General features: G+C 50.6%; 2 protein-coding genes across 6 annotated transcripts in view; both read right to left on the reverse strand.

The window, feature by feature from the left end:
- Positions 1-154: 154 nt before the first annotated feature.
- On the reverse strand, positions 155-7,958 carry CORO6 (coronin 6). Of its 3 annotated transcripts, none has more exons than XM_039253447.1 (12): positions 7,797-7,958; positions 6,408-6,607; positions 4,887-5,009; positions 4,291-4,420; positions 4,018-4,199; positions 3,267-3,386; positions 2,142-2,246; positions 1,909-2,054; positions 1,521-1,578; positions 1,193-1,423; positions 1,002-1,099; positions 155-360 (listed from the first exon to the last, which is right to left on the reverse strand). In XM_039253447.1, exons 2-12 carry the CDS (start codon positions 6,603-6,605, stop codon positions 318-320), a joined length of 1,434 nt encoding a protein of 477 aa, XP_039109378.1. In that variant the 5' UTR covers positions 6,606-6,607; positions 7,797-7,958; the 3' UTR covers positions 155-317. The 3 variants fall into 3 exon arrangements, with proteins under 3 accessions (XP_039109378.1, XP_039109385.1, XP_039109368.1); XM_039253454.1 differs by having other exon boundaries at positions 1,002-1,096; positions 6,408-6,668; XM_039253437.1 differs by having other exon boundaries at positions 6,408-6,668.
- A 3,749-nt stretch (positions 7,959-11,707) lies between these two features.
- Positions 11,708-26,847, reverse strand: part of SSH2 (slingshot protein phosphatase 2) — a 253,270-nt gene continuing 238,130 nt past the window's right edge. For all 3 annotated transcript variants that reach the window (XM_039252544.1, XM_039252533.1, XM_039252539.1), the window contains 2 exons: positions 21,122-21,956; positions 11,708-18,726 (listed from right to left, as the gene is read on the reverse strand). In XM_039252544.1, the coding sequence (XP_039108475.1) occupies positions 16,663-18,726; positions 21,122-21,956 (2,899 nt within the window). In that variant the 3' untranslated portion in view covers positions 11,708-16,662. The remainder of the gene's footprint in view (positions 18,727-21,121; positions 21,957-26,847) is intronic.

The following is a 26,847-nucleotide window of genomic DNA, read 5'->3' on the forward strand; positions in this document are numbered from 1 at the left end:
TCTGAACCCCAGTGTGGGGAGGGTTTTGAGGTACAAGAATGCCTGGTGGGTCCTGAGCGTTTGTCAGCACCCCCTGCCCCACAAGCCTGGGGACAGCATTTGCAGAGGCTGGGGTCTCGCTCCCCTCACCCCCACCCATGCAGGAGGCACAGACTGAGCACTTGGTAAAATATTTCATTCAGTACGTCTTGTTTTCCTCCTAGAGTCAAGGCCACAGCAGAAGGCTGGGGGCAGTGGCGTGGGCGGGGGAGAGCGGGGGTGGGGTGGGGGGGTGACGTGAAGGAGGGTGTGAACCTGCTTCCATGCCAGTTTTCTGATTAGTTCTCCGGCGGGGGTGCAGTGAGGAAGCCGCCCTCTCCCCTGCGGGTGAAAAGAAGAGAGCCCTCTGCCACAGTCTGCTGGGTGTAGACGGTGGATTCGGCTCTACAGCCAACTGGTTGTGTGTGTCTGTAGAACTGGGGTGACGCCCATCCGTTTAACCACTTAGGGTAGTGGAATCAAGTGAGCTGATTGGAAGGAGAGCGTTGTAACTTCACCCCAGTCGGTCTGGGGAGACCCATCGAATCGCCGCCACCCCTCTGAGGTCAAGCCCAAGCTCCCTGATATCCCCAAGAATAGCGCTAATACTAAGCACTTCCCCTGCCCTGGTCCGGGGACAGAGGGGACACCGCTTCGCCGTGCAGCACCATTGCTGAGGTCCCCGTCACCCCGGGCCTCCCAAGGCCAGCTCCTGCTGAGTCCCGGACGAGGCGCGTAGCCGAGCGGGTGCCTGGCAGGCTCGAGTCTCTGCGACGATCCATTTATCCTGGACTCCCTCGAGGGGCGGAGTGCCCTTCCCAGTCCCGCCCCCGGTCCCGGCTCAGAGAGGCGGGGTCCGGAGTTCCAGACCGGGAGCTGGGGCGGGGCCGAGGGTGCTCCCGGCCCCAGGGCCCCCCCGCCCCGGGCTCGGAGCTGCCCCCCCCCGCGCGCTGCCCTAGTCTGTGCCGTCCACCAGCTCGCACAGCATGTTCTCCAGAGCCGTGATACGCTGCTCCTGGGCCTGCACCTGCTCTCGAAGGGCCTTGATCTCCTCCAGCAGCGTCTCTAGAGTGTGCTGCTGCTGGGGCGCAGGGGAGAGAAGAGGCTGTGTGAGGAAGGGGGCTGGAGGGGGGATGTATAGACTGGGCCGGGGTGCAGCGAGGCCGCATCTTACCGACAAGGGGCTGTCACTGGCCGACTGGCTGCGGCGGGGGCCGGAGGGGGGGCGCACGTCCAGAATATTGCGCTTGGTGACCCGGAGCTCGCGGTGCTTGGGAGGCACATAGCCGTCCCTCAACGAGATGAGCACGGGTTCGGCGTCCTGGCCAGATAGCCATTCGTCCGCTTCTAGGGCCGGCTCGGGGCCTGGCGTATCTGGATATAGGTCGTCCTGGAACAGGTCTGACTGCGGGCGTGGGGAGAGAGGACTGGTGTTAGCAGAGTGCCTGGCCTGCTCCCGTCTCGGAGCCCTCTCCGCTCAACCCCGCCCCCGGCCCCCTCACCTTGCGGGGAACGGTCATGATGATGGGCTCACATTTTCTTTCGTGCAACTTGTAGAACCTGCAAGGGAGCCGGGTTCAACACCCCCCGCAGGCTCCCACCCCCTTTTCTGCCTGGGCTCAATAGGTTGGAGCCCAACACTTTGCAGAGCCCCTATTATGCTCTGCACTTCAAAACACATCATTGGTCCAGCTGGTAGAACATCTCGATGGGGTGTTTATCATCATTTTACAGATAAGGAAACTGAAGTTTAGAGAGTGTTAAGCTAGTTCATGCTGGGGCTGGCACCAAAACAAGCCTGTTTGACCCCCTCCCCCTGCTCCCAAGCCCCTGTGTTTGCCCCGATGGTCAGTGTGGACAGACATGCAGAGAAGGGTGAAGGCTGCTGACCGGGCAATCTCACACTTGTTGACTTCCAGGCCCCGCTTGGGCATGAAACCCATGCCCCTCTGAGGATCCTTGCTGCTGAACGTGTTCAGGTAATGCACAAAAGGTGGTTCGTCGGTAATCTCAAAGTACCGAATGCTGCTGTCGCCCTGCAAAACCAATCGGTTCAGGGACCTGCCAGGCGGGTCCTTCAACATCTTGTCAAACCCTTGTACTCCCCTCCCGGCCTCAAGCACCTTGCCGCATAGGTAGACGATGCTGGAATCGGGATCGTAGAAGGGCAGTAGGACCCCGTTGCTCGTGTCCATCTCCTGCAGTGCCACTGGCTCTTCGAAATTGTTCTGCCCGAGCACAGGAGGCGTGACCAGCCCTGCCCCCCCCATCCCCCCCGCCACGTGCCACTTCTGTATCCCCTGAAGCCCCTTTAAGCTTCCTTCCTGCTCCAAACCCCAAGCATTCCCAAGGCAGCTCTGGCAACAGAGCCGCAGGCCCCACCCTTGGACACGTCACTCCCAGTCCCCCGTACATATATCCCCTGCGCCGCCGCATGCAGTCACCGCAAACCACCCCCAGGGACTCGGCATCACCAGGTGGGGGTGCCAGCATGGGCTCCTCCAGGCGACGCAGCAAAACTGGACAGAGGGGTGGGTGTGGGGATGGCAGGCGCTGCAAAGGGGGCAGCAGCCTCCAGCCCAGTCCAGGTGGGCATGCCCTGCGGGTGGGGGGCGCCTGGCCCCTCTCCCGTGATGCCAGTCCCCGGGGCACACACCCCAAGCTTCCAGCTGCGTTACCGGGTCCCACAGGCCCAGCTCTCGCTGGCTCATGCGGGTGAAGCCCGTGGTGAAGATATGACCCTGGCGCGTGAAGACGGCCCGCATGGGCCTCATTCCCTCGTGGGCCGCAAACCTCTCCTGGGGGAAGGGGGGAGACAGGGAGAGGCGTCACCCAGCTGCCTGCTCTGGGGAGCCTGGAGGGCCGAGCAACCAACCAGCTTGCTGATTTTGGCGGGGGAGAGACCGGGTGGGGGTGGGGGGTGGAGAGAAATGAGGGCCTAACTACTCAGCTTCCTGGGGGGCCCTGGCTGGCCACTGGCCTGGAGAGAGTCTGGGCCCGGAGAGAGCGGGAGGCGCGGGCCTCTCGGCAGATCCCGAGCCTTTAAGCGCCCTCAGAGGCTGATCCCTAAATCGGGGCGTGGGGGGGGGGGGTGTCTGCCGGCTCCCCGGGGTCGCAGCGAGGCTTCTCCCAGACAGGAGCTCCCCGCTCGGCTTCCACCTTCTCGGGCACCGGCCGCGGCCTGGGAGGGCGCTCCTGGCTGGCCCAGCGAAGGAGCGAGCGCGTGCGCCCAGCGCGGCCTGGCCTACCGGGTCCCAGAGCGCGAGTTGCCGCTCACTCATCCTGCTGAAGCCGGTGCTGAGTAGCTTCCCGTCTGCAGTGAAGACGGCCCGCAGCGGGCGGGCGCCCTCGTGAGGCCGGGCTCGCTCCTGCTCGCGGGGTTAGTGGGTTAGAGCGCCCGCCGGCCCGCCCCCGCCCCGGCCCCGGCCGCGCCCTCCGCGCGCCCGCGGCGCAGACATGCACGTGCCCCGCGCACCCGCACCCCGCGTAAAATTGAGGCTGGTGAGGCAGGTGCCGCCGCCCTGCCAGGGTACCGAGCTGGGACTAACGAGGCGCGAGGGTTGTCCCCTCTCTCCCCGCCGCCCAGCGGGTTGACTAGGGCAGAAAGGGGCCTGCCAAAGAGCCCGCGTCGGGCTCCAGACCCTGGAAGATGGCGCTGGGGTGCCGGCCGAGAGGAGAGGGGTCCGGGAGGTTTCATGCAGGTTCTGGTGGAAGGGTAGAGTTGGCAGCTTCTCGCCCGCTCAGTTACAACTGCAAGAGCACTGCTCTGAGCTTCCGAGATGCAGGGCGGCGGAGGGAACAGGAGAGGGGCAGGAAATGGTGGACTGTGGGTTTACTTAGGGCTGGGAACTGTGGTTGCAGACACTGGGAGGAGGGCGGCCTCGGGTTGGGGTTGGGGAGGCGAGAGCTGGGACCAGGGGCTCAGAGGATTAAGGGTACAGGGGCCTGATAGCTGGTCCCCAGGGTTGGGGCTGGGGGGTGGCCATGCGAAGCACTCACCGCCACCACCTGGCCCTTGCGGGGGTCGATGATGCGCAGGGTCTTGTCCTTGCAGGTGGTGGCTAGCAGGCGACCATTGCTGTTCCAGCACACACTGTGGATGACGTCTGGGTGCATGTCGTCTAGACTCAGGAGCACCTCCCCAGTGCCCACATTCCAGATGATGATCACATTGTCACCACCTGCCCAGAGCAGCCAGTCACCATTACTTGGGTCCTGCCTTTGCCTGCTCCCTACAGTCTACAGTAGGGACCCCTGCCCAGGCTCCCAGACCTGCACTGAGCAGAACATTCCGAGCTGTGGGGTGCCAGCAGAGGATGCCCACCCGTTTGGAGTGGCCCTCGAGTGTAATGATGGGTTCTGTAATGTTGCGCATAGGGGTATAGTCTGGAATCTGCCACACCTGGTGGGGAGGAAAAGGCATAGGGTAAGTGGGATGAGGGGCCTGCCTTGTCCCTCTGTTCCTCCCTTAGTCCGCACCGCCCTCTCCCCACCCCCAACCCTACAGGCTCTCTTGAGTGGTAAAGGTCAAATGCAGGGCAAGATGTAATGGTGCCTGCCCCAGGCAGAAGCAGCTGGGAGCCAGGAGGGGGCACTGCCAGCTCTCCGGAGACCTCTGTATACACCCCAGCAGGGCGACTTCAGAGCACTGCCCCCTTGCTCTTCAGGCCTCAAGTTGGCCATGGCTATAATTAGTCCTAAGAAGTGCATTCTGGGAGCGGGTGGGCATGTGGCTAAATATAGCCTGGGAGCTGGGCAGGGTAGCGCCCTGGGACCTAGCACCTCTTTTACCACCTTCCCTAGCACAGGTGAGGCAGCCCTCCCTGCTTCCCCTGCCCAAGTGCCCCGAGCATCCACTTGGCTCCTACCATGACCGTGGTGTCGTCTGAGGCACTGGCAATGACGTTGTCATTATGTGGGCACCAGTCGATGTCCAGCACTGGAGCAGTGTGCCCAGTGACCAGTGGGTAGTTCTTATCCACTCGTCCTGTCTGGAGGGGTCAGAGAGGGAGCTATAGGGTCACTTTCCTGTGTGCTTTTTTGGGACAGGCAGTGGACTTGTTTACATCTCAGTACTCTATCACCTATTTTCTCTTTGTGAACCCCTTTCTGCACCTTCAACCCCATCCAACTACTTCCTGTACTTCACTGAAGGCAGTTGAAGTCATTAATATCGGGAAATCAGACACAGAGAGGTAATGACTTAGCCAAAGACACAGAGCAAGATACTGGTTGAGCCAATACTTGAACTCTCAGTCCAGAGCTCTTGCAAAAATACCTGCTTGGAGGAGGCTGTTCTTGGGTTTGTTCTCCCAGTTAGAATGTCTATAGGAAGCCCCTAGTAGAAGAGGTCAAGGTGAGGTAACATGGAACACAGCGGCTCTTTCCTTGCCACCCTTGGCGGGTCTCCCCCTTGTCACTGGTTTGACCTTGGAACCACGAGCAGCAGTCATGCGTAGTGCCTGAGCTGGTGCTCATCTACTTTTGGTTCCTTTTGGGCTTTTCATGGGGGCTCTGAGGCCTTTGCAGGGGCTGGCATCAGTCCAGACCAGGCAGTAGAGGAGAGGGGTGGCAGTGTAGCATTGGAATGGCAGTTGTACTGGGTGAGGAGGTGGCTCCAGCTTGAAATTTGAGCCCTGGGGATGGTGTCCTTGGATGGTGTCTGCATTGTCCCCGAGTGAGTCACTGGCTATTGTCAGGCCTCTTTCTGACCCTGCCACCTGTGGAGCCTCCCTTAACAAGGTGTAGGGGCCAGATCCAGGTCAAGGTCATGACTTGGGGTGGCCATCCCTGGGGGATGGAGATTTCCAAGAGGCTTGAGGCTACTCCGCAAAGGTGGTGGCAGTCATTGCCTGGCCTCCATCCCTGGGGTAGGGAGGGTTCTGGCCTTAGGCGTCATGTCCCCATGCCCTTCATTCTCATTCTGTCTCACTGTAAGAACCACAGTGGGGAGGTGGCCAGGGACTCTTTGGAAAGAGCTCGACTCTGTCCTCAGTGTGCCACTCTGGGGTATGATTTAATCCAATGATCATCCTGCTCTGGGGAGAAAGATCCCACACCCAAAACATGAGGGGGCGTGGCATTAGGAGAAATGGGAACAGAATCTGGGCCAGGCCCTGGCTCCACTGCTTCCCAACTATCTTCATAACACCCTTCTGGTCCCTGCTGGCAACAGGGTGCTGCGTGGAGAGAGGGATGGGCTCTGAGTGGGTGCAGGGCACTGTGGTGCTGCTGCTCTGCGAAGGGTGAGGGAGCCTCCCAGCTGGTCCCCAAGGGCTTGGGGAACAGGGAGCAGCCGGTGGATACAAACTGCCCTCCTGACTGAAGGAGGGGTCCCCAGGGGCCACAGCCAGCGTCTTCCCCCCTGCTTTCCTCCCTTCATCCCTCACCTTGGCCAGAGGCAGGACAATGAAGGCACCTCCACCTCCAGCCTCCACAATAATGGCCAGGAATTTGGGGTTGACGGCACAGAAGGAGCTGTCCCACGTGACCTTGGACACACGGATATCCTCGTAAGACTGGTCGGCCTTTGCCGCCTGCCCAAACACATGGCGGAACTTGCTCTGCCGAACCACACGCCGGCTCATGGCTGTGGGTAGAAATGGAGGATCTCAGTGCCCAGAAATGCCTTTGGTCCTTAGTCCTGCGAGCTGTGAGGGGGAGGAAGAGTAGGGAGAGGGAGGCAAGTGAGAAGGGTTATCTGGCCTCAAGGCAGGCCCTAGAAGCAGGGAGCTTTCTTCCAGGTGATTAAAGTACGGGAGAGGCCTTTGACACCTATAAAATGCTGCTTAATTCGAGAGGCTAGGATTTGGGGCCTGACTTCCTTGAGACCCAGGCAGGGGACAGTGGAGTTTGGGCCTGAAAGCTTCCTGGAAGTTGAAGTGATTTGGAGAGGAACATCCACGCCAGGCTGCCAGCCTTGGATGAGCATCTCTTCAGGAAGTGGTTTATCTCCCAGCAGCCTTGGTTGTGGGATCTTGGCTCAAGGCCAACCATGGGGCTAAGACTGTAGTCCCCCAAGGTCCCCAAACCTGCATCTCTAACATAGTTCAGGCAGATGGGCTTTTGTCTTTTTCTAAAATTTTGCCAAGGAGAAGTTCCTCCTGTCAGCTAACCTGAGTCTTTCCTGCTATTGTTTTCGTCAGTTTCCTCTCATCCTGTTGGGGGACACACTGTAAGGTGGATCTCTCCTCTTTCCATGCTTCTCTTCACTAGCTTCTCCAAGAGGTCCTAACTATGGTCTGGGTTTCGCCTGCCATACTTTGGTCCGCTTCTCCCATGGGTCCTCTCTCCTATTCAGCTCTGCTGGGGTGGGGTCCTCAAACCCCCCGGGCTACGGCCAGATTTGCAGGAGTGGGGAGGGTGAAGTGGGGAGGGTGAAGATCCTTTTCTCCAGACAGGGTCTGTGCTATGCTCTTCCCCCGGGGACTCACTGACCAAGCTCTTCCAAAGCCCCAGCCACGGACTCCTGCCCCTCCCCAGCCCCGGGCATCCCCGTGCCCTTCACGCCGCTTCTGCGGCCCCAGGCCTGAGGCCCGGCCTCCCCGCACCCTCCTCCAGCCTCCTGCCCCGGCACTGCGTTCTTGGGAGACGAGGTGTCAGTGCCCTGCAGGCGCGCGGGCTGCTGTCCGGCCAAATATAGACACCAAGTCCGCCCCGCCCGGGACCGAATTTGGCGGCGCGGGGGAGGGGGCGCAGACCTCTGCCCCTCCGGAGATCCCGCCCGCTCCGCTGGCTGCGGTGGCGGCGTGTGTGTGTGTGTGTGTGGGGGGGGGTACCTGGTCCTGAGTGGGCCGAGGGGCGCTCACGCTGCGACTCCTCTGCAGTGGGGGTTAGGGGTGCGCTGGGGGCCGAGAGAGCTTCAGGGCGCCGGAACTGCCTCTCCGGGTGTCCGCGGCGTCTGGGGCCCGAGTGTTCGGCTGAGCGCTCCGGCCGCTGCTTGCGGCTCTCCAGGGCCCGGCGTCGCTGCAGTCCCAGCTGCCGCTGCCATCAACCTGCGGAGGCGGGGCCTGTGGCGGGGGCGGGGCCAGAGCTGCCCCGCCCCTCCAGCGGCGGGAAAGTTGAGCGCAGCTGACTCCGCGCCGCCGCCGCCGCCAGTCCGCTGGCGGCAGAAAACTGTCAAAATTGATGATGTACACGCGGGCTGTGCGCACTCCGTCCCTCCCTCCGTGCCTCCGGGTGGGCTGGGCATACCCAGGTTCCGAGACCCAGGCTGGGCGCCGAGAGGAAGAACCGGCAGCCGCGCAAGACCAGGGGCCTTCACGCCGCATTCCTGCTGCAATCGCACTCCCAATTTTGCTGTCCCGGCTGGCGGTCCTGGGCTGCGCACTGCACGTCCAGACCCTCCTGGAAAGAGGTCCCGGAAGATGCTTTCTCGGCCCTTGGGTGAGGGCCCAGGGCAGCTTGAGAGTACTGGATAGGGGACTCTGATGTTACTGTTATTAATGGCTGTAACGACCACTTGAGAACCTAAAACGCTGGCACTGTAGGCATTTCACCCCTTTAGAGAGCATTCCACGGAGCAGGGCAGAACGCAGCCTAAAGACTGGGTGAGGGAGTGAATCCATCTTGACCCCATGGGAACACCAGGTTCAAGGAGAGGCAGCTGTCATAGGCCTTTAGCAATCAAATTTTAGACACCCAGCCTGACTCCTAAGTCTTCAGGATTTGTTTGAATTGATGGCCAGCTGTGTTCCAGGGAAGTCCCAGCCTTCATTCACTCCCCCTAGGATCCATGGATCTGAATATTGATCAAGATTAAGAAGGAAATATAAGGCGCCTGGGTGGCTCAGTAGGTTAAGTGTCTGACTGGCTCAGGTCACGATCTATCTCATGGTTGGTGGGTTCAGCCCCAAGTCAGGCTCTCTGCGCCCACAGCTGGGAGCCTGCTTCAGATTCTCTCTCTCAATGCCCCTCCCCCAATCATGTGAGCTCTCGCTCTCACGGTCTCCCTCACGAATAAATAAACATTAAAAAAAAAAGATTAAAGGGGCACCTGGGTGGCTCAGTAGGTTAAGCACCCGATTCTTGGTTTCAGCTCAGGTCATGATCTCATGGTTCATGAATTTCAGCCCCGCAGGCCCTGCACTGTTGGTGCAGAGCCTGCTTGGGATTCTCTCTCTCCCTTTCTCTCTGCCTCTCTCCCTGCTCATGCTTTCTCTCTCTCTCTCTCCAAAAAAAAAAAAAAAAAGAGAGAGAGACTAAGGAAGAAATAAAAAGAAACCTAGTCAAAATACATCCAGTGCAGAACAACTAGCAACTAGTCCCTGAAGTTGCTGTACACCCAGCATCCACCCACTGCCTGGGTTTCTTGCTTTGGATCGTAAGGCCAGCTATTACCTCCTATTCTCTAGGGCACACCTGGAGATCAGTGGAGCAGCCCTGGGGGAGGGAAGATGGTGGAAAGCCCAAAGGCCCACACAAGGCTCCTTCTCAGGAAGATCCCAAGTATCCAGTGGCTTGTAGGGGAACAGAATCAGAAACTGTTACAGGTGCTCCAGAAATAATTCATGGCATGGAGGGCCATAAGGGTAATGAGTCTCCCTTTTGTCTAAAGATTCCAGGTTCATGATTAGGAGGAAAAGATCTGAATGACTCAGTTGCTCCTTAGTAACAGTAGCTCACACCTACTGTGTGCCAGACACTGTTCTAAGGTCTTTACACATATTAATTACATTCTGACAACAGCCTTCTGTGATAGCTATTATTATAATCCCTATGTTTCAGGTGAGGAAACTAAGACACAAAGAGGTTAAGTAGCTTACCCATCACTCAACTGATAGTTGGTGGAGCTGAAACTTCTATCCAGTGGTCTGGCACCGGGGTCCATGCTTTTCAGCACCATGCATTTCTGCCTCCTCTTGAAGGATAGTGTTACTTTATCTCACAAGTGCTGATCCTGAGAGATAGTCTTTGTGGCACAAAGGATGCTTGAACTAACTAGAAAACCAGAGTTCCAGCCCTGGCTCAATCACCCCATTTCTGCAGTTCTCTGAGCTGTAAAACAAAGAGGGCTGGGTCAGGTTCCTTCCAACTCTGCACGGCCTGTTGGCAGGGAAGGGATTTGACATGTCACTTTCTGACCTGAAGTGACATTTTCTTCCCTTTCCTTTCCTCCTTTTTAAAGAGCACTCCATTCTAAAGCCTTTTTAAAAGTTTATTTATTCTGAGAGAGAGAGAGCAGGGGACGGGCAGAGAGAAGGAGAGAATCCCAAGGAGGCTCCACGCCAAACGCCCAGAGCCAGACAAGAGGCTCCATCCATCTCAAAAACTGTGAGATCATGACATGAGCTGAAGTCAAGTCCAGACACAACCAACTGAGCCACCCAGGCGCCGGGAACACTCCATTCTAGACACAAGAGTCTGAGACTAGGAAGCAGGAATCCTTTAATCCATCCTGCCTTCAGTTCTATCATCTGCAAAGAGGGGTGCTCTCCAGATACAGGAGCAGGGATTCACAGATTACTTGGACCAGGCATGCGTCAGCCCTGCCCTCTAGCTTTCGTCAGACTGCCAAAGATTGACAGAGTTGGGTGGGTGGAGCCAAGGCATAAAGAACTAATTAGGGGGAGAAGCCACTTGGGCTTGGTGATTTCCTGTGTGGTTAACCATTTGAACTATTAGCTGAGCTTTTAACTACAATCTGTAGAAGACAGGCATGGATTCCATTTTTCATAAAGTCATTTTCTGGGAGAGGTGGCCTGGCAATCTGGACACGATTTGGTCCATTTGCTTTGGCCAGAAAGCCTAAGCTTATCTAGACAGGTCGGTGACTCTAGGCACCCCTAGAAAATTTTGTGAAATGACCTCACCTTCATCATCGTGCCCTCTGGCACTCCAGCCAGAGACCATTGATGTGCCCTTTCTACTTGATTTGGGATAGTTCAGAATGCAGCAGGCTGACTTAATCTTAGTTCAAGGTAGTGTTTTCCTCTGGAAACTTCAGTACATTGTTAGCATTTTGGAAACTGAGCTTTCCCTAGACAGCAGTGCTACCTTGTATATGATGAATGGCATCACTAAATAGCTCCTGAAGGATCTCTGGAGGAGTGGGAGAAGTCGAGAATATCTCCTCCCACACCCTGTTTTAGAGAACTGCCAGTTGACCCCATCTCCCTTCTTCCACCATTGACATTCACACTTCTAATGGCAGGAGGGGGTTAAGAGCTTGTACTTCTTTAGAAAAGCATACCCCATTTCTAGAAACCACTTGGTGAGCTGAGGTGGCTTGTGCTGAAAGTTTGTGAGCTCTGTCTCTCTAATGTCCAGAGAGGTCAGCCACCCAGGAAATCTAGTCCCTGCTGGGGCAGGTCACAGCAGCTGTCCCAGAGCAGTCACTCTGTACCACACATGGCAGAGGAATTTTTGGTTCCTTTGCTTATTCATTCTAACATTCAGGTGACCAGGCAAATTCCCAGCTTGGTCACTTGACTGGAGCCACAATGTCTGCCACAATCTTTGGTGATTCTATTTCCCATCCAGGCTTTATTTTGTGGGAGGTAGAAAGTTAAGATTCCCACCCCTCCCGTCTCCCCACCCCCCTGCCCCGAGCTCAGCTAACTCTTAAGGATGGAGATCCTTGAGATCATGATGGAGATCAGTGAGAATTGTTCTACGTTTATCATCAGGTTTCTCTTCCAATCCCTTCACCAGCTCCAGCACCACCCCACTTTTGTTGATCAAGTACACATTTCATCTTCAAAATAAAAATTTATTTAATCTGTAACAAGAACATTGAATCCGCACATTTGCGCACAAGTTCACATTTAAAAACAGCAGAGCACATCAGTAATAAAAAAAACCTATGATACAAGTGGAACATCCCAACCACCAGGAAGATTAAGGAAGGAGATGAGACCACTCTATATTCTGCTTCAAATGCCTCAGAAAGGTCCCAGAGATTCCAGGGAGCACCTGCTTTGTTTAATAAAATGTGAGCATAAAAGTTTGGACTGGCCTGGGGCAAAGGTAACAGTCAGTGGGAGAGTCTTTCGGACTTACCTTCTACATGTAGAGCAAGTCCTACAAAATAAGGTAGAAAGAAAAAAAAAAAGGCACCTCAAGCTATGCCAGGCAAATCAAAATCCAATAAAACATAAAAACCAAACAATTCCCTGTGGGCCTGTTGATTGAGAATCATGCCAGGGCCACTTACCCAGTTTCCAGATTGGGTCATCAGCTTGAATTAAGCCCTGGGTATTAGCCCTGCATGTGTACAGAGGACACTGCCACCAGTGTCGCTGTGAGGACACAGATGGCAGCACTAGTCATATACCCTTTGAGGCATCTTGAAGCCAATGAGAGATGATTCCAGTTTAGAAATCCTGTCCTAGATCTCTGGGGCACTGAGAAAGTGAGGCTGGTTTTCTTTTCAGAGCAGGAGCCAGGCCCGGTCACCCTCCACTTCCAGGCTGGAAAAGTACGGAAGCACCTTGCAATAGCTCTCCATGGCATCAAGGAACCCCAAAGCCCTGGGACAGGGGCTAGGAGTGTGCAGCTTCCTGCTCTGGTGGCAGGCTTTTTCCTAATATGGGTGTCAGATGAGTTGAGGCAGCAAATACATTTATGCCTAAAACATGCTTTGACCTTTTAGTCTGGAAGGGAAAACAAGGTCCAAGACACCTTCAAGTTGGATTGGTGCTGAAAGAGCTACAGTTTCATCTACCATCAAAAAGCAAAACAGAATTGGACAAAAAGGACACTAGCCATTCACCGTTACAACCATCACTGCGACACAAACCATCACGGACTGAGGAAATGACGACTTCCATACAGACTGTTAAACAGGAGTGCGGGACACAGACGGGAAAGTCAGCTCCAGGTGCTCCTCACTGACCCCTGTGGGCTGACCACTCTGGCCTTGCTCTGTGTGAGGACTCACAGGACAGCCAGGGCTGGGTGCCCAGAGGAGGATACCGAGTGGCTATCAAGATGATGCATGTTCTAATGATCACAATGTAAACAAAGTATCCACAAATAGTTGTCAAAAAGAGCCAAAGAATGGCTTTATTTAAAAAAATTTAAATGCCCTTAAAAGTGACCCTCTTTGCATAATGCATTCTTAAAAGAAAACAACTCTCACAAAAACATCTTTACCAAACATGCTTAGATCACTTTAAAACTGAAATCCTCAGATGGAACGGGTGAGGACTTCTGTGAGCTGCTAGGTCTCAGAAACTTCAGGTCTATCTATCCAAAAGTAACTGTCTGGGGCCCTTCAGCAGGAGGGGACCTCAGAGCCTGGGCTGTCATTCTCAGGCTGTCCTTGGGAGTGCATGGTAATTCCCCAAATGAGAAAGTTGGGATAAATGTATAGAACTGGGAAAATGCCAGATAAAGAGCCTGAAGAGGCTGGGTTGCTTAGAACGATCCCAAACATTAAGAATCCGAAAGGCAACCAAAATGAGGAGAGATGGCAATTACTCCACTACAGTACTATAGTTCTGTTACAGCATATACTACTTCTCCTAAGTGTTTCTAAGATCCAGAAAGGGTTGGGGTTTCTCTCCTTCCTACTGACCAGGTAACCCTCCAGATCACAGCTCTAAAAGTCGGGTGCTTCTGGGGCCTTTACCCCCTGCACCAAAATGTTACTCTTATATTTGTGTGTGTGCACGCACATACACACACACTCTCCTCCAGAGTAACCTGAGAGCCAGACTATGGTGGCTTTCAAAATAAAGAAAAAGAGAGGCACTGAGCAAGAGGTCAAGACTTTTCCTTCTCCTCTCTGTCAATCTACCAGACCTGCTGTTCCAGGTCTGAGTTTTCCACGAAATGGAAAACAGAAATAGGCCACCCAAGATTATCAAAAGGTTTGAAGACAAGAAAGTCCGAAAAGTCCTTGAGAGCTCATCATGTACTTCCCCTGGACATCGCTCAGTTATGCAAATAACACAAGAACACTCAGCTGTGGGAGTTTTGAGAGGGCTGGCACAACCCCAGGGCAAGGCTGAATTACAGGCCCTGGGTAAAGGATGTTTATTTAAGCAGGTTAAATTAAATGATAAAAAATGTAATTAAAAAAAAAAAAAGGCAGAGCAAGACTATTTCCTTTTCCTTTTCAAAAAAGTCTTCTTCACAGGATTAGAGGATCTTTCTCTTCTCCATTTTTGATGTTACTTAAAGCAGGGTTAGTGAGCGTTCCACACAATTGTACAGGAGGAGAGAGAACCGTACAACACTGTCGAGCTGGCTCGTACTCCTTAATGTGAGGGATGTCGCCACTCGGAAGGGTTAATGAGTGGGCGCCACTCTTCACCTCTGTGCAAATCCTTCTCTCCCTACCCCCACCACAAGTCCCTGTCCTTTCCCCACCATGATGGCGGTGCTGGGACTGCCTCAACAAGACAGGGCTGTTTGGATGGAGGAGCCCTAGAAATTCATAACCCCGTCTTGCAAGCCTCCTCCCACTAGTACATACCACCTAACAGAAACACTTTACAACACATGAACTATCCAGGAACCACAAAGCCATGTGGATGACAAGTTTGCACATGTAAGGAACTATTTAGGGACAGCACAGGTACACAGAATTACTACCTCACAGAGACACCAGAGCAGGAGGCTTCTGTCTAATCCACCTCCTGGCAGTGATGTCAGACCCGACCGCGGCTTCCAGACAGAGACTGGGTTCACAGCTCCCCAGGAGCACCTGTCAATGGCCTCAGTCCACCTTCTCTCTCCTGCAGGTCACCCTGCTACCTGCCCCCACCAAACTCAGGCCTCTGACATTCCCTGGACAGTCTAGGCATCTGCCTTTTCCTTTCAATGCTGTGACGATCCAAAACCCAAAACCAAACTCTGTACTTGGTCACTCTCTCAGCAAGGTGGCCATCAGTTAGAGCCAACAGAAGCAAATGGGCAGACCTCTTCAGTTTTGGTGAGCTGCGGAGGGTGTTTCATTCCAGGCTAAATGCTTCCTGTAAGAAGCTGAAACAGGCTTGTCTATGGCAAGTGCTCCTATGTTAAGATCTCCGCAATAGCGGCAGAGCAGCAGCATCTTAAACGGGCTCATAATAGGTGCCTACCCCTGGCGGGGGGCCTTCCTGCAACCTTTCAGCCCAATCCACAAGAAGCGCCACCCTGGGCCAGCAGTAACACTCCCGGACTCCCTGGCTGTGCTTCAGCTACTGGCAAACAACCCACCACCCTGGGATTTCAGTCTCAAAGAGAAATCAGCCATCAGTCAAACTGTGATCTAATGGGAGCCTTTAGGGGTTTCTCTGAGGAGGAAGTTACTAACACATAATTTGGCAGGAGCTGGCGATTAGAAGTCTCCATTTAAACAATACCACCTCAACATATTATGCTGATTCCTACCAACACCCATCAGTTTTATTTCTGTGCTGTGTGTTTTCTCCAGTTGCAGCTTTACTCCTTAAAAAGAATTAAATCAAAAAGATCCTACAACATCAACAACAAAACACTGTAAGAAAGTGACATTATGTACATAAATACTGTGTATAAACTAGAGAAATGACAAATCTTCCAGGAAAAGGAAAAAAAAAACAACCCATGTCAAGTGTTAGCAGTGATAACATCAGTAAGAAAACTTTGCATTCCACGGAGGTTATACATAGGTAATGTAACAATTCAAATATCATCTATGAAATTAAAAAAAAAAAAGGCAGCACTGAAGAAACTGCATGAGGGAGGAAAGTAGATTGGAAAAAAATATGGCCGTTAAACTCAGAAGGCCCACAGAATTATTCAAGTAATGGAAATGTTAAAACCCTATGTAATGTATTCATTTTACAAGAACACGCTGACTTTCAATTGCTGTTTTTCAAACCTGTCCCCGCTGAGTTTTGGTTGAAAGGATGCTGCAGAGCATCTTTCCCGGCAGGGAGGGCCAGGCCAACCACCTGTGTGGAGCCCACTGACCCAGAAGATACTGGGCCGCAGCATCTCCAGACTGCGCCGCCTCCTCCTTGCATGCGCTCCTCTACACAGGACCTCTTGGATTTCATTTGGGGTTCACTTCGAATTTAAAAATTAGGTGCTTAGGGAAAAAACAAAACCATTTGCTTGGTAAGTTTACAAAGCCAGCCATTATGGTGCCTTTCTGTGATGATGTACTCTGGACTACCAGAAGAAGTGGATTCTGGAAGACCCCCTTTGACAGCCTATCCACTTAGGGAACTCCTGGCGAGCAGGGGCCCAAGGCTCAGAGACTTGCAGCTGCCCTTCGGTCCAATATCTTCGGGTCTGAAGACCAAACCATCATCACACAGGTGTGGGGGGTGAGGATTTCCAATTCCCATTCCCAGCTTCCTCCCCACCCTCCTCATCTGCTTCCTTCCTCAAACAAGCTTGTTCTCAGAGAGCAAAATGAGGAGGAGCCGGTGGGCGCTGACTGAAAAACAGCAATTTGCCTTTGATAAAGGTGCTCTTTGAAAATGAGTATTTTTTGAGGTTTGAATTTTCTAGAAATAAAAAATGATAAAATGGTCTTGCTGTCCAAATCAATCTCTCTCTCACGCACACATACACAGAGAAAAAACCCCTAACCCTGCATGCGCCAGAACAGTAAAATGACCAAAATATTATAAAAATTAACCAATAAAGTGCATGTTCCTTACATATTACACCTGCCCCTTTTACAAACATTTCGTTTAGAAAGTCACATGTGTAGGCTCAGAATCACATGGTATTATAGAAGGGGTTGGTTGTCCGTTTTTTATCATTTGCTTTTTTCAGTCTCCTAAGGGGGTGAGTTCTGCCGTGCTGCTGACGGGGCGCTACAGCCAGCCCGGGAGCCGGGCCTGCACGCTGAAGTCCCTGGGGTTGTAGCAAAGGAAGGCCTCCTTCAGAACTAGTCAATTCGGGTTCTGCCCTGGGGAGCAAACACTGCTGACTATAACCAAATTCTTTGGCATACTGTACGATAGGCTTCTCCACTGGCTTGCTCTGCGCGATACACTCCGTTGTTTTGAGTTGCTCTATAAAATACTTGGTGGGCTCGAGGCTCTGGGGGGCATCTGCGTTTTCTGAGAGCTCCTGGGCCTCCACGGCATGCATGCCTGAGTCTGTTCTGATGAAGGGCTGAAGCAGTTTGAGATGAGGGGGCTCAAAGGAGACAGGCTCTCTCTCTGATAAACAGTCTTTACAGAGGTCCAAATAACCTAACTTGGCAAGGGAAGCTGAATGCCGCCTTTGGGCTGGTTTGGGGAGCCTAGCCTGGCAGATTGCTCGGGACTCGATTTCTTTAGTGCGCTCCTTCACCACACCAGGACTATGGCTGACACTCTTCATACAGTCACTCCTAGAGCTATGTGGGGGTTGATGGGCTGTAGGTAACGGGTCCAGTTTTTCTTCTAACTCCCCGATGTCATTACCAAGTTTGCTTAGGTCTTCACTCCTTAACAGAGAGTGCTCGTACGGCACTTCACTGCCACCGGAGGGGGCGCTGTCCTGACCATCTTCCCAGCCGCCCTGTTCCGAAGAGGGCTCGTTGTCTGTGGTGCTGCTTTGCTCTGTGAAGCCTTCCAGGTGAACTACGGTCTGGGAATGTGTGTAATCCAAGTTGGCGGACGGTACACGGGTTGTGTGACTGACAAAAGGCGCTCTTGTCTCCAGTGCTGTTGACAGGCCGTTGTCCCAGTCTTCAGGGCTGCTCAGGGTGGAGGTTAGGTTGGTGGGGCTGTCATGTTCAGGAAAGGAAGAATGAGGCAGAGGTAGCACTGTGGGATGCAGAACAGCCTGGGCGGGGCCCAGAGTCCTGTTCAGATTTTCATCCAGTGTACAGAGGACGGTGATGGAATTCTCCATTTTCACGTTCCTCAGTCCTTGCTCCCCACTCTTTTCGCCGGTGGCTCTCTCATCCTCTGGCCCAGTGTGACTGGGTGACGTAAGTGTGTGGGTATACTCCGTGATTTCTGTCTTCTTGGGAAGGGAAAGAGGGACTGCCTGTGTTTCAGATCCCTGGCATGAAGCCATAGTTCTCAGATCCTTCAGGACTCCTTCTGGCTTTGTTCTAGTATCTGACCCTGGGCGCTCTTGAAACTCCAGGGGCTCAGGTGCTGGAACAATGGCATTTTGCTCAGAATGGGGCAGCGGGCCAGCCTCGGACCCACTGCATTTCCCTTTGCCCTTGTTAATGTCTGGTTCCTTGGGGACAAAAGAATGTTCTAGGGTAGCTTCATCACTCTTCCCTTTTGGTGCTAGGTCTGCCACAGAAGACTCATTCTTGGAATTCTTGCGGATGGATGATGAGGTACAACCAGGGGCAGCACCATGGTGCTCTTGCTCCTGACGCAAGCGTTCTTCAAACTCCAAGGTGGCTCGCCTCACAGACCCTGGGCACCACTTGGCACCTGGGGGCATCACTGGGCCCCAGAGTTCTTGTTCGTCCTCAGCTGGTTCCTCTTCTTCCAACTCTGTCATGGATAAGTGTGTAGTCAGGCAGCCTTCTAGGTCCCACTTCCCTGAGTCTTTGGCTAGTTCCGCCTGGGCTGCGTAGGAACTTTCATTCTGCTCCAGGTTTCCAGGTCTGTTCTCCAGGGCTTGGGCCCTCTCCACGGGCAGCTCATGGATGGTGTGCTTCTTTGGTGTATGGCATGGGTTGGATAGGATGTCTCCTTTCAGTTGAATCTGTCCGACTCCTTGACTGATGGATTCGATCTCAGTGATAATTTCTTTGACTGAAATTGCATTTTCTGAGTGAGATTGCATGAAGATATCTGGGCTGACCAGTTCTGAGATTGCCTAGAGAGAAAACAGTGAGATGGTTATGGCAAAGTGCAGTCTAATTAAAAATGCCAGATGTTTTGCTTATTAATCTTCTAATCCAGGAGAACCTTCTGGCTATGAGGACACAAATCACAGAATGTCTGGGACTGTCCTCTGGCCATCTGTTTTGTCGTACAAGAAAAACAGATTCATTAAAGGCAGACATACGAAATTAGTTACAGGTTGAATCACTGCCTACTAAACTTTTGTTCTGTTTACTGAAACAGAATTCTGACCCAGTATCTTCCTCCAAAAATGAACAGCAGATAGCCTTGGAGGTTCCTATAATCCTTACTTTCCTAAGACCATTAGCTTTTAGGATTTAGGCCATACTGGGGGTGGATGAGATTTTTCTGGCCTATCAACTTGCAGTTTGATTCTTTTTTTTTTTTTTTTAGTTTTTAATTGTTTATTTTTGAGAGAGAGAGCACGAGCGTGTGAGACAGCTCAAACTCGTGAGCACGTGAGTGGGGAGGGCAGAGAGGGAGACTCAGAAGCTGAAGTATGCTCCAGGCTCTGAGCTGTCCGCTTAGACACTGATGTGGGGCTCAAACTCACACACCATGAGATCATGACCTCAGCTGAAGTTAGAGGCTTAACTGACTGAGCCACCCAGGTGCCCTTCAACTTCCAGATTGAGTCTAACCTTATTTAAGAAAAGGAGTTCCATTCAAGGGCTCAGTGGCCACCTTCAACATACCCAGTGTTAGGGCGAGATGGATGAGGTTATCATCTGATGCCTGATTTGGAGACTCATTGCTCCCTCCTCTCCTCTGTGCTGCCAGTTTTCCTCCTGACCCTCCTGCTGCACCCCCTGGCCGTGGCATTCTAGCACACAAGGGCACTCTGTACCTGATCACACCATTTCCAAGTTTCACATGGCTCCTTCTGGGAAAGGTTTACTTGGCTTAGGCAGCCATATGCCTGAGCAAACTTAGAAACTGTGACTGACATTTTACTGTCCTACCAGTTACAAATTCCTAGATGGATTTAGAACAAGGCAAAAGAAAATTGGCCAATACAAAATCAAGTCCTATGAGGGGAAAAAAAAAAAGAATTTCAAAATCTGGAAACGGCTACTGGACATCTCTTAAAGTGGCATCATGATAGCCATCAATCTACTTTCTTAACATTTTTATAAACCTTCAACATATAGTATTTCCCTAGGAATTGTTTTGGTCTTTCTTCTTCAAGAGAAAGTCAGAGCTAGTACAAACTAACAAGGTCAGTTATGCCTTTGGGACAAATCTGCTGGGACATTAGGCAGAGGTAAACTAGCCAACACTGGGAGAGAAGCCACACCAAGCCCAGTGTGTGCATGGGCTGTGGGGAGAGTGCTCATATGACCAGGGACTTTGCAGAGAAGCTATTTCTGTCAGAGCTGCTACACCCACTGGTCCAAAGGAGGGCTCAAGCATTCTGATTTCCCAGTAGAGAGAAGACAGAAGCAGAGGCAATGAATGCCCTGGGATAGTTGAGAGAAAAGATGAGTAATAGACAAGGTGGTAAATATAAGTAGATAGATAATCAGGAGATGTCAAAAATGGAGTCACCCCCACTGAAATCATTAAGTGAAGTTTGGTAGGTGAGAGTAAATCTGTCATCATTTATTTCCCTACTACTGTATTACATTGATCTAAGATATAATTACTGTTTTTAAGATGCATCCCAATTTCAGAAGTGTCAAAATGAGAATAAGTATGAGGCTTAGCATTGATGATACACAGTAATTCTTTCCCTCGTCTGAGATAGCTCCCAAGAGCTCATATGCTACAGAGAAGAATGCAGGATTCTGCCTGCTCTCAATCATTTCCCCAAACCATCCCCCAAATCTTGGATACTACAGGGTCTGAGATGAGGAACAATCCAGAAACATTATTAACAGCAGCATCATCAAGAACTCAGCATCGGTTGCTACTCTAACAACTATTCACACATGTCTAGTCTTTGAATTTTCTGAGACAGAAAGAATTTCCCAAACAAATCCATCTCCACAGAGAGACAAGCCTCACTCATTATCCCAGACACTTCATTATTGGTGAGATATGGTTTGAACTGCAGGGGCCCAGGGAGAGGACCTCTCCTTGTGCAGGCATGACATTTGTTTCGACTAATCCCTTTTTCCCACACCCCCTCTCAGAAGTGCTTCCAAAACCACCAAAAGCCTGGAAAGATAAGTTTCTCAAAAGGCAATGGATTAAAAAATATTTTTAACACTAAGTTTTTAAGGAAAGTCTCAGCCACAGTCTCTCCCATACTGCCTTCCTAAATCTTCAGCAACATAAAAAATAAAATGAACATAGCAGAATCCCAAATATTTTATCTTCTAAGAGAACTTCATTAGGTAGAAAACTATAAAGACAGTTTTTACCTTTGACTGTTCCTCATCTATTGAAGATTCTTCAGATGCATGGGGAGTATTACTCAAAGAGCTGCTTCTCTGGTCATCGGCTGTCACTTCGGAAGGGGTTACTTCTACCACTGAGAGTCGACAGCTCTCAACCCTTCCTCCACCCAGTTCTTCCATCCTTGAGTGAGAAAAAGATCGAGACCGGGTTTCTTGGGAAAGCTCTACAAACTTCTCTAAGGCGCTAAAAAAATCAATGCGATCTGTACTAAAATCTGAGACTTCAGCCTGGCAACTGGGTTGGGGGCTCGGTGATTCAGGATCAGGGGACATGGGAAGGTCTTTCAGGCGAGATGTCAATTCTTCCAGAGGCAGTAAGTGGACGTTCCCATCTGCTTTCAGTGCATCTGTCTCCAGATCTTCCACTGTTAAGTCTGGAAAGTTGTTGGCAATTTCTGGGGCCTGTCCAGGTTGGATTAAGGCTTTGGATGCATGGCAGTTGTCAAGAGGGAATTTTGATTCATTGAGACAACACCCTGATGAGCATCCATTGATGTCATTTAGGTTTAATTCATCTTCAATCTGGCCGGCATGAAATTCCCTAGAAGTAAACTCCAAGCAGATCATTCTTTCTTTGGTACACAGGCCCTTCTGATTTTCATCTTGTGGAACAACATGTTCCACAAAGACGGGAGGTATGGGTGGGTGACTCTCCATGGTCTTCACCTCGGCAATCTGGTCTGCTGAGGTGGTGATCTCCTTCTTGTTGAGTTCTAGCCCTGGTTTGCAGATGGGTTCGTGGTGGTCTGAGAGGTCGCTATCTGAATGAGATCTCCAGAGCTTGTTATGTCGCTGTTTGCTGTGGAGGACATACACAAGAAATGCCTCACTCTGGTTTGTGTAATCAACCAACACCCTCCCAGGAAATTGCTCCCAGAGAATATTAAACCTTAACCTGCAAAATGCTTTGTTAATACCCAATGGAAGAAGTAGGCAATAAACATTTGCTCAATTGGGGGCACCTGGGTGGCTCAGATGGTTGAGCATTTGACTCTTGGTTTTGGCTCAGGGTCATGATCTCATGGTTCATGAAGTCGGACCCCAAGTCGGGTTCATGCAGACAGCCCAGAACTTGCTTGGGATTGTCTCCCTCTCTGCCCCTCCCCCACTCATAGCTGTCTCAAAATAAAGAAAGTTAAAAAAATGCTCTATTTAACTAATAGCAAAATACAAAAACAAAGCAAAACAACAACAAAAATGACTATGAGATCTAATTTTTTACTTATTAGACTGACAAGAGCTAAAATGGTTAACAGCCAGTGTTGATGACAGACAGCATAGCCAGACAAGCCCTCTCACATACAGTTGGTAGGAATGGGAACTGTAGAAATTTCGAGAGTAAAATTTGACAATAGCTCTCAAAATTTAACCCTTTATCTAGCAATTCTTCTTTTAAGAATTTTTCTTGGGGAAATACTACTGTAGGTGCACAAAGATACAGCTATAAGGATGTTTACTATATAATACTATGGTGCTAAATGGACACACACAAAAAAGGATTTATTTAAAAAATTTTTTTAATGTTTATTTCTGAGAGAGACAGACACAGCGTGAGCAGAGGAGGGGCAAAGAAAAGAGGAGACACAGAATCTGAAGCAGGTTCCAGGCTCTGAGATGTCAGCAGAGAGACATCTGTGCTGATGATCTCAGAGTTCTCAGGGCTCAAACCCACGAACTGTGAGATCATGACCTGAGTTGAAGGTGAATGCCCAACTAAGCCACCCAGGTGCCCCCAAAAGAGGGTTTTTAAAAATTACAGTTCAGGGGCGCCTGGGTGGCTCAGTTGGTTAAGCATCCAACTTCGGCTCAGGTCATGATCTCACAGTTCGTGGGTTTGAGCCCCATGTCAGGCTCTGTGCTGACAGCCAGCTCAGAGCCTGCAGCCTGTTTCAGATTCTGTGTGTGTGTCTCTCTCAATCTCAGAAATAAAACATTAAAAAAAAATAAAAAAATTACAGTCCATATAGCCACATGCTACAGGTACTTTAGTAGAATGTTGTCCAAGATAAGTGAAAGAGCATGCTGACCACATTCGGAATGGGCGGTTCTCAGGTTAGAATAAGTACAGGAAAACATCTGGAGGTACATCATCAAATTGATAACAGGGTTTCTTTCAAGAAGGCAGAACACTTTTGGAGAGAGCTTTATTTTCTTTACTCTATATTTCTATAAGTTTTGATATTAAAAAACAACGAGCATGTTTAACATTAATAAATGGGGGGGAGGGGACTAAAACAAAACAGCACTTAAGTGATACAAAGAGAAATATTCTACTGGAGCTCATTCCAAGTCCTCATAATTGGGAAACAGAGCAGATACACAATTAATCACTGAAGGAGAAGTGTGAGGAGGGTGGTAATCTTTCTTGAATTAGAAAGCAAAGATGAGGCTAGTAAATCCACAGAAAAAGGCTGGTAACAGAATGGAAGAGGATACGCTTAAAGTACAGGCTTCTTCCATAAGGATCTCTGGATAAAAACCATCAAGCTGAGGTGACACCTGGAAAAGCAGGTGGCCCAAAGGAAGATCACACACACACATATCCATTCTTTAGCTCATTTTATGGAGAAGAAGGTCTGATGGGATGAGATTTTAGTTCAAACTACATTCTCTAACAAGGGAGCACAGTTCTCAAAGCCCTAGACAAAAAGGAAAAGGTGGCCCTGTGGCTGGTCAGAATCACCTGCCCAGGAAACAGGTCCCTAGATATGGCATTGAGGGGTGTGGTTTCCATGACTTACAAGTTGATGAAGAGTTACCTAACTGCAGGGTGGAATGGGAAACAGCCCAAAACAATTTACCGCAGGCTCAGAGCCACGCCTGCCTGTGAATCTCTGCCGAGTCATGCGCCTGCACTAATGTGAACCCCTGTTTGTTCTCAGCTCTGCACCTGCTCTCAGTTCCCCCTGTCTGGCTGTGACTTGGGTGGGGCTCTCTCTGACTCAGGCCTGCACAGCAGAAGGGTGCTTTTCCGAGTAGGGAACAGGTCATTCTGTTTATGAAGACAAGCTATAATCAATAGCTGGGAGGAAGGTAGGGTTTTCATCCTTTCCAAGCTGCAAGAACTCTAGCCACCCCTAGGAGGAGACAACATATCACACTTCCCAAATGAGTGAGTGACTGTGGGAGGGGCAAGCTGAAGAATTGGATAGGTGGGGCTTAAAGTGTACACTGTGATCAACAGAGGCCAATGTGCTTCCCTTTAAAGTTTCTTTTCTATCTGGACACTCTTGTTTCCTGACCTACAAATGGCTTTGTTCTCCAATTTCTATCACTCACCCATCACGAGGATGTTCAAATCTGCACCAATGCCTCTCAGCCTCCACGGCAGCACAATTCCTGTGATGCAGATGACTGGGAAGACATCTCAGGGAGTAGCTGTTCTCACCTTTCTAAGATCAGCATATCTTACCAGTCAATAGGCAAATGGGATTTTTTTTTTCATGATCCCAAGAACCTTCCAAAGTATGATTTTTTAAAACTGCCTGCAAATCACTATTCAATCAGGAGGGAATGAGACTAAAGTTACACTAATAGGTACCAACAGTGTATGTTTCATAGGAAATGGCTGACGTTACAGCTGCTTTACTTGCCCAGCAGGGATTTCCTTCTCTTCCTGGGGGAGATAATCATCAGAAAATATTAGGTCAGGGCTCTGGAATTAAACTGACACCTTCTTGTAAAGGAAAAAGAAAATATTCCAATCGAAAGATAGGTCTGATTCTACTGCCTTTTTCACTTTTGCAATAGCACCAGCAGGGAGAGTGGTGGGCAGCTCTTTGATACAAACAAGATACTCATTACCATGGCCTTTGAAGCACTGCTACTCCAGTGCCCCTTTCTGCTCCCCTCCCTCCTCCTCCCACCTCAGAAGTTCGTAAACTCTGTCTTGAATTTTGTATTTATCATCTTCTTTCTTTATAGTGTTGACATGTTGTGTTTCTTAAAATTTTTTAAAAATGTTCATTTATTTTTGAGAGAGAGAGAGAGAGATAGTACCTGAGAGAGAAGGGGTAGAGAGAGGGAGACACAGAATCCGAAGCAGGCTCCAGGCTCTGAGCTGTCAGCACAGAGCCCAGGGTGGGGCTCGAACCAACAAACTGCGAGATCATGACCTGAGCCGAAGTCAGATGCTTAGCCGACTGAGCCACCCAGGTGCCCCAACACGTTGTGTTTCATGTTGTGAACTTCTATAATGAAATCATACTCTATGTATGGACTGTTCTGTAACTGCTTTTTGCCTACACTGTTTTCAGGATTCATCAGGGGCACCTGGGTGGCTCAGTTGAGTGTTCGACTTTGGATTAGGTCATGATCTTACAGTTTGGGAGTTCGAGCCCTATGGTGGGCTCTTGTGCTGACAGCCTGTACCTTGCTTCGGATTCTGTGTCTCCTTCTCTCTCTGCCCTTCCCCCACTCCCGCTCAGTCTCTCTAAAAGAAGTAAACATTAGAAAGATTTAAAAAATAAGATTCATCAACATGTATAGCTACAATTTCAGAGAGTATGATGAATATGGCACAGTTTATCCATCTGTGGGTGAAAGGTTTGGCTACTACAAATAGTACTGCCATGGACGTTCCTGTACTTGGTGCATAGTTTGGTTTCTAAAAGATGCTATATATACAAGCAGAAAAGGTGGATCATAGGGCATACATGCATCATCATAACACCAAACTGTTTTCTAGTGCCGTCTTTTCCCAAGCCAGTTTATTATTATTTTTTAATGTTTTATTTATTTCTGAAAGAGAGAGAGAGAGAGAGAGAGGGAAAGAGGGAAAGAGAGAAAGAAAGAAAGAAAGAAAGAGAGAGAGAGAGCGAGCATGAGCAGGGGAGGGTCAGAGAGAGAGGGAGATACAGAATCTGAAGCAGGCTCCAGGCTCTGAGCTGTCAGCACAGAGCCCGATGTGGGGCTTGAACCCACAAACCAGGAGATCATGACCTGACCTGAAGTTGGATGCTTAACCAAGTGAGCCACCCAGGCGCCTCTAAGCCAGCTTATTCTGATGCTCCATCACTGGCAGGATAGATGTAAGACATTAGATCGTAGTTATTTTTTAAACTGGTAATGTTTAAATTCAGCTGACTCCTTCCATCTATTTCAGGTAGGCATCAAGTAAACAAGTTGCCAAAAAGAACTTCAGAGTTGGTCTGTGGCCTGGATGATGCAAAGAGTCTCAGGTTCTTTTCTCCCTTGAGTAACCTCGGACCTAAATTTGTATTCACATAAACACACTGACACACATAAGATGACTGGGTCATTCTGGGCAAGAATTTGGTCTTTTTTATTTTTTTAATGTTTTTTTATTTATTTCTAGGAGAGAGAGAGAGAGAGAGAGAGACAGCGTGAGCAGGGGAGGGTCAGAGAGAGAGGGAGTCACAGACTCTGAAACAGGCTCCAGACTCTGAGCTGGCAGTCAGCACAGAGCCCGACGTGGGGCTGGAACCCGCGAACCGCGAGATCATGACCTAAGCGAAAGCCGGACGCTTAACTGACTAAGCCACCCAGGCACCCCAAGAATTTGGTTTTTACTTCATAAATGAACAGTAGGAAATCTACATGACAGCATGCATATGATATCCCATTCTCTTGCTTCCAATATGCTTTTTTCTTGTTACATGTTTGATAAAGCACTAACCTTGTTTGAGAAAGTTAAATCGAGGAAAATACTGCTAAAAATAAAGTATTAG

Source organism: Hyaena hyaena, unplaced genomic scaffold (genome assembly GCF_003009895.1).
Source record: "Hyaena hyaena isolate Hyena2069 unplaced genomic scaffold, ASM300989v1 scaffold_10, whole genome shotgun sequence".
In the NCBI taxonomy this organism is placed as follows: domain Eukaryota; kingdom Metazoa; phylum Chordata; class Mammalia; order Carnivora; family Hyaenidae; genus Hyaena; species Hyaena hyaena.

Excerpts from the sequence above, each read along its gene's own strand:
- CORO6 (XM_039253447.1), bottom strand. The coding sequence starts at position 6,605 with ATGAGCCGGCGTGTGGTTCGGCAGAGCAAGTTCCGCCATGTGTTTGGG. Across the intron at positions 4,421-4,886 it reads CAGACGACACCACGGTCATG|GTGTGGCAGATTCCAGACTA; the intron begins GTAGGAGCCAAG and ends CCTCCCCACCAG. Across the intron at positions 4,200-4,290 it reads GAATGTTCTGCTCAGTGCAG|GTGGTGACAATGTGATCATC; the intron begins GTCTGGGAGCCT and ends TGCTCTGGGCAG.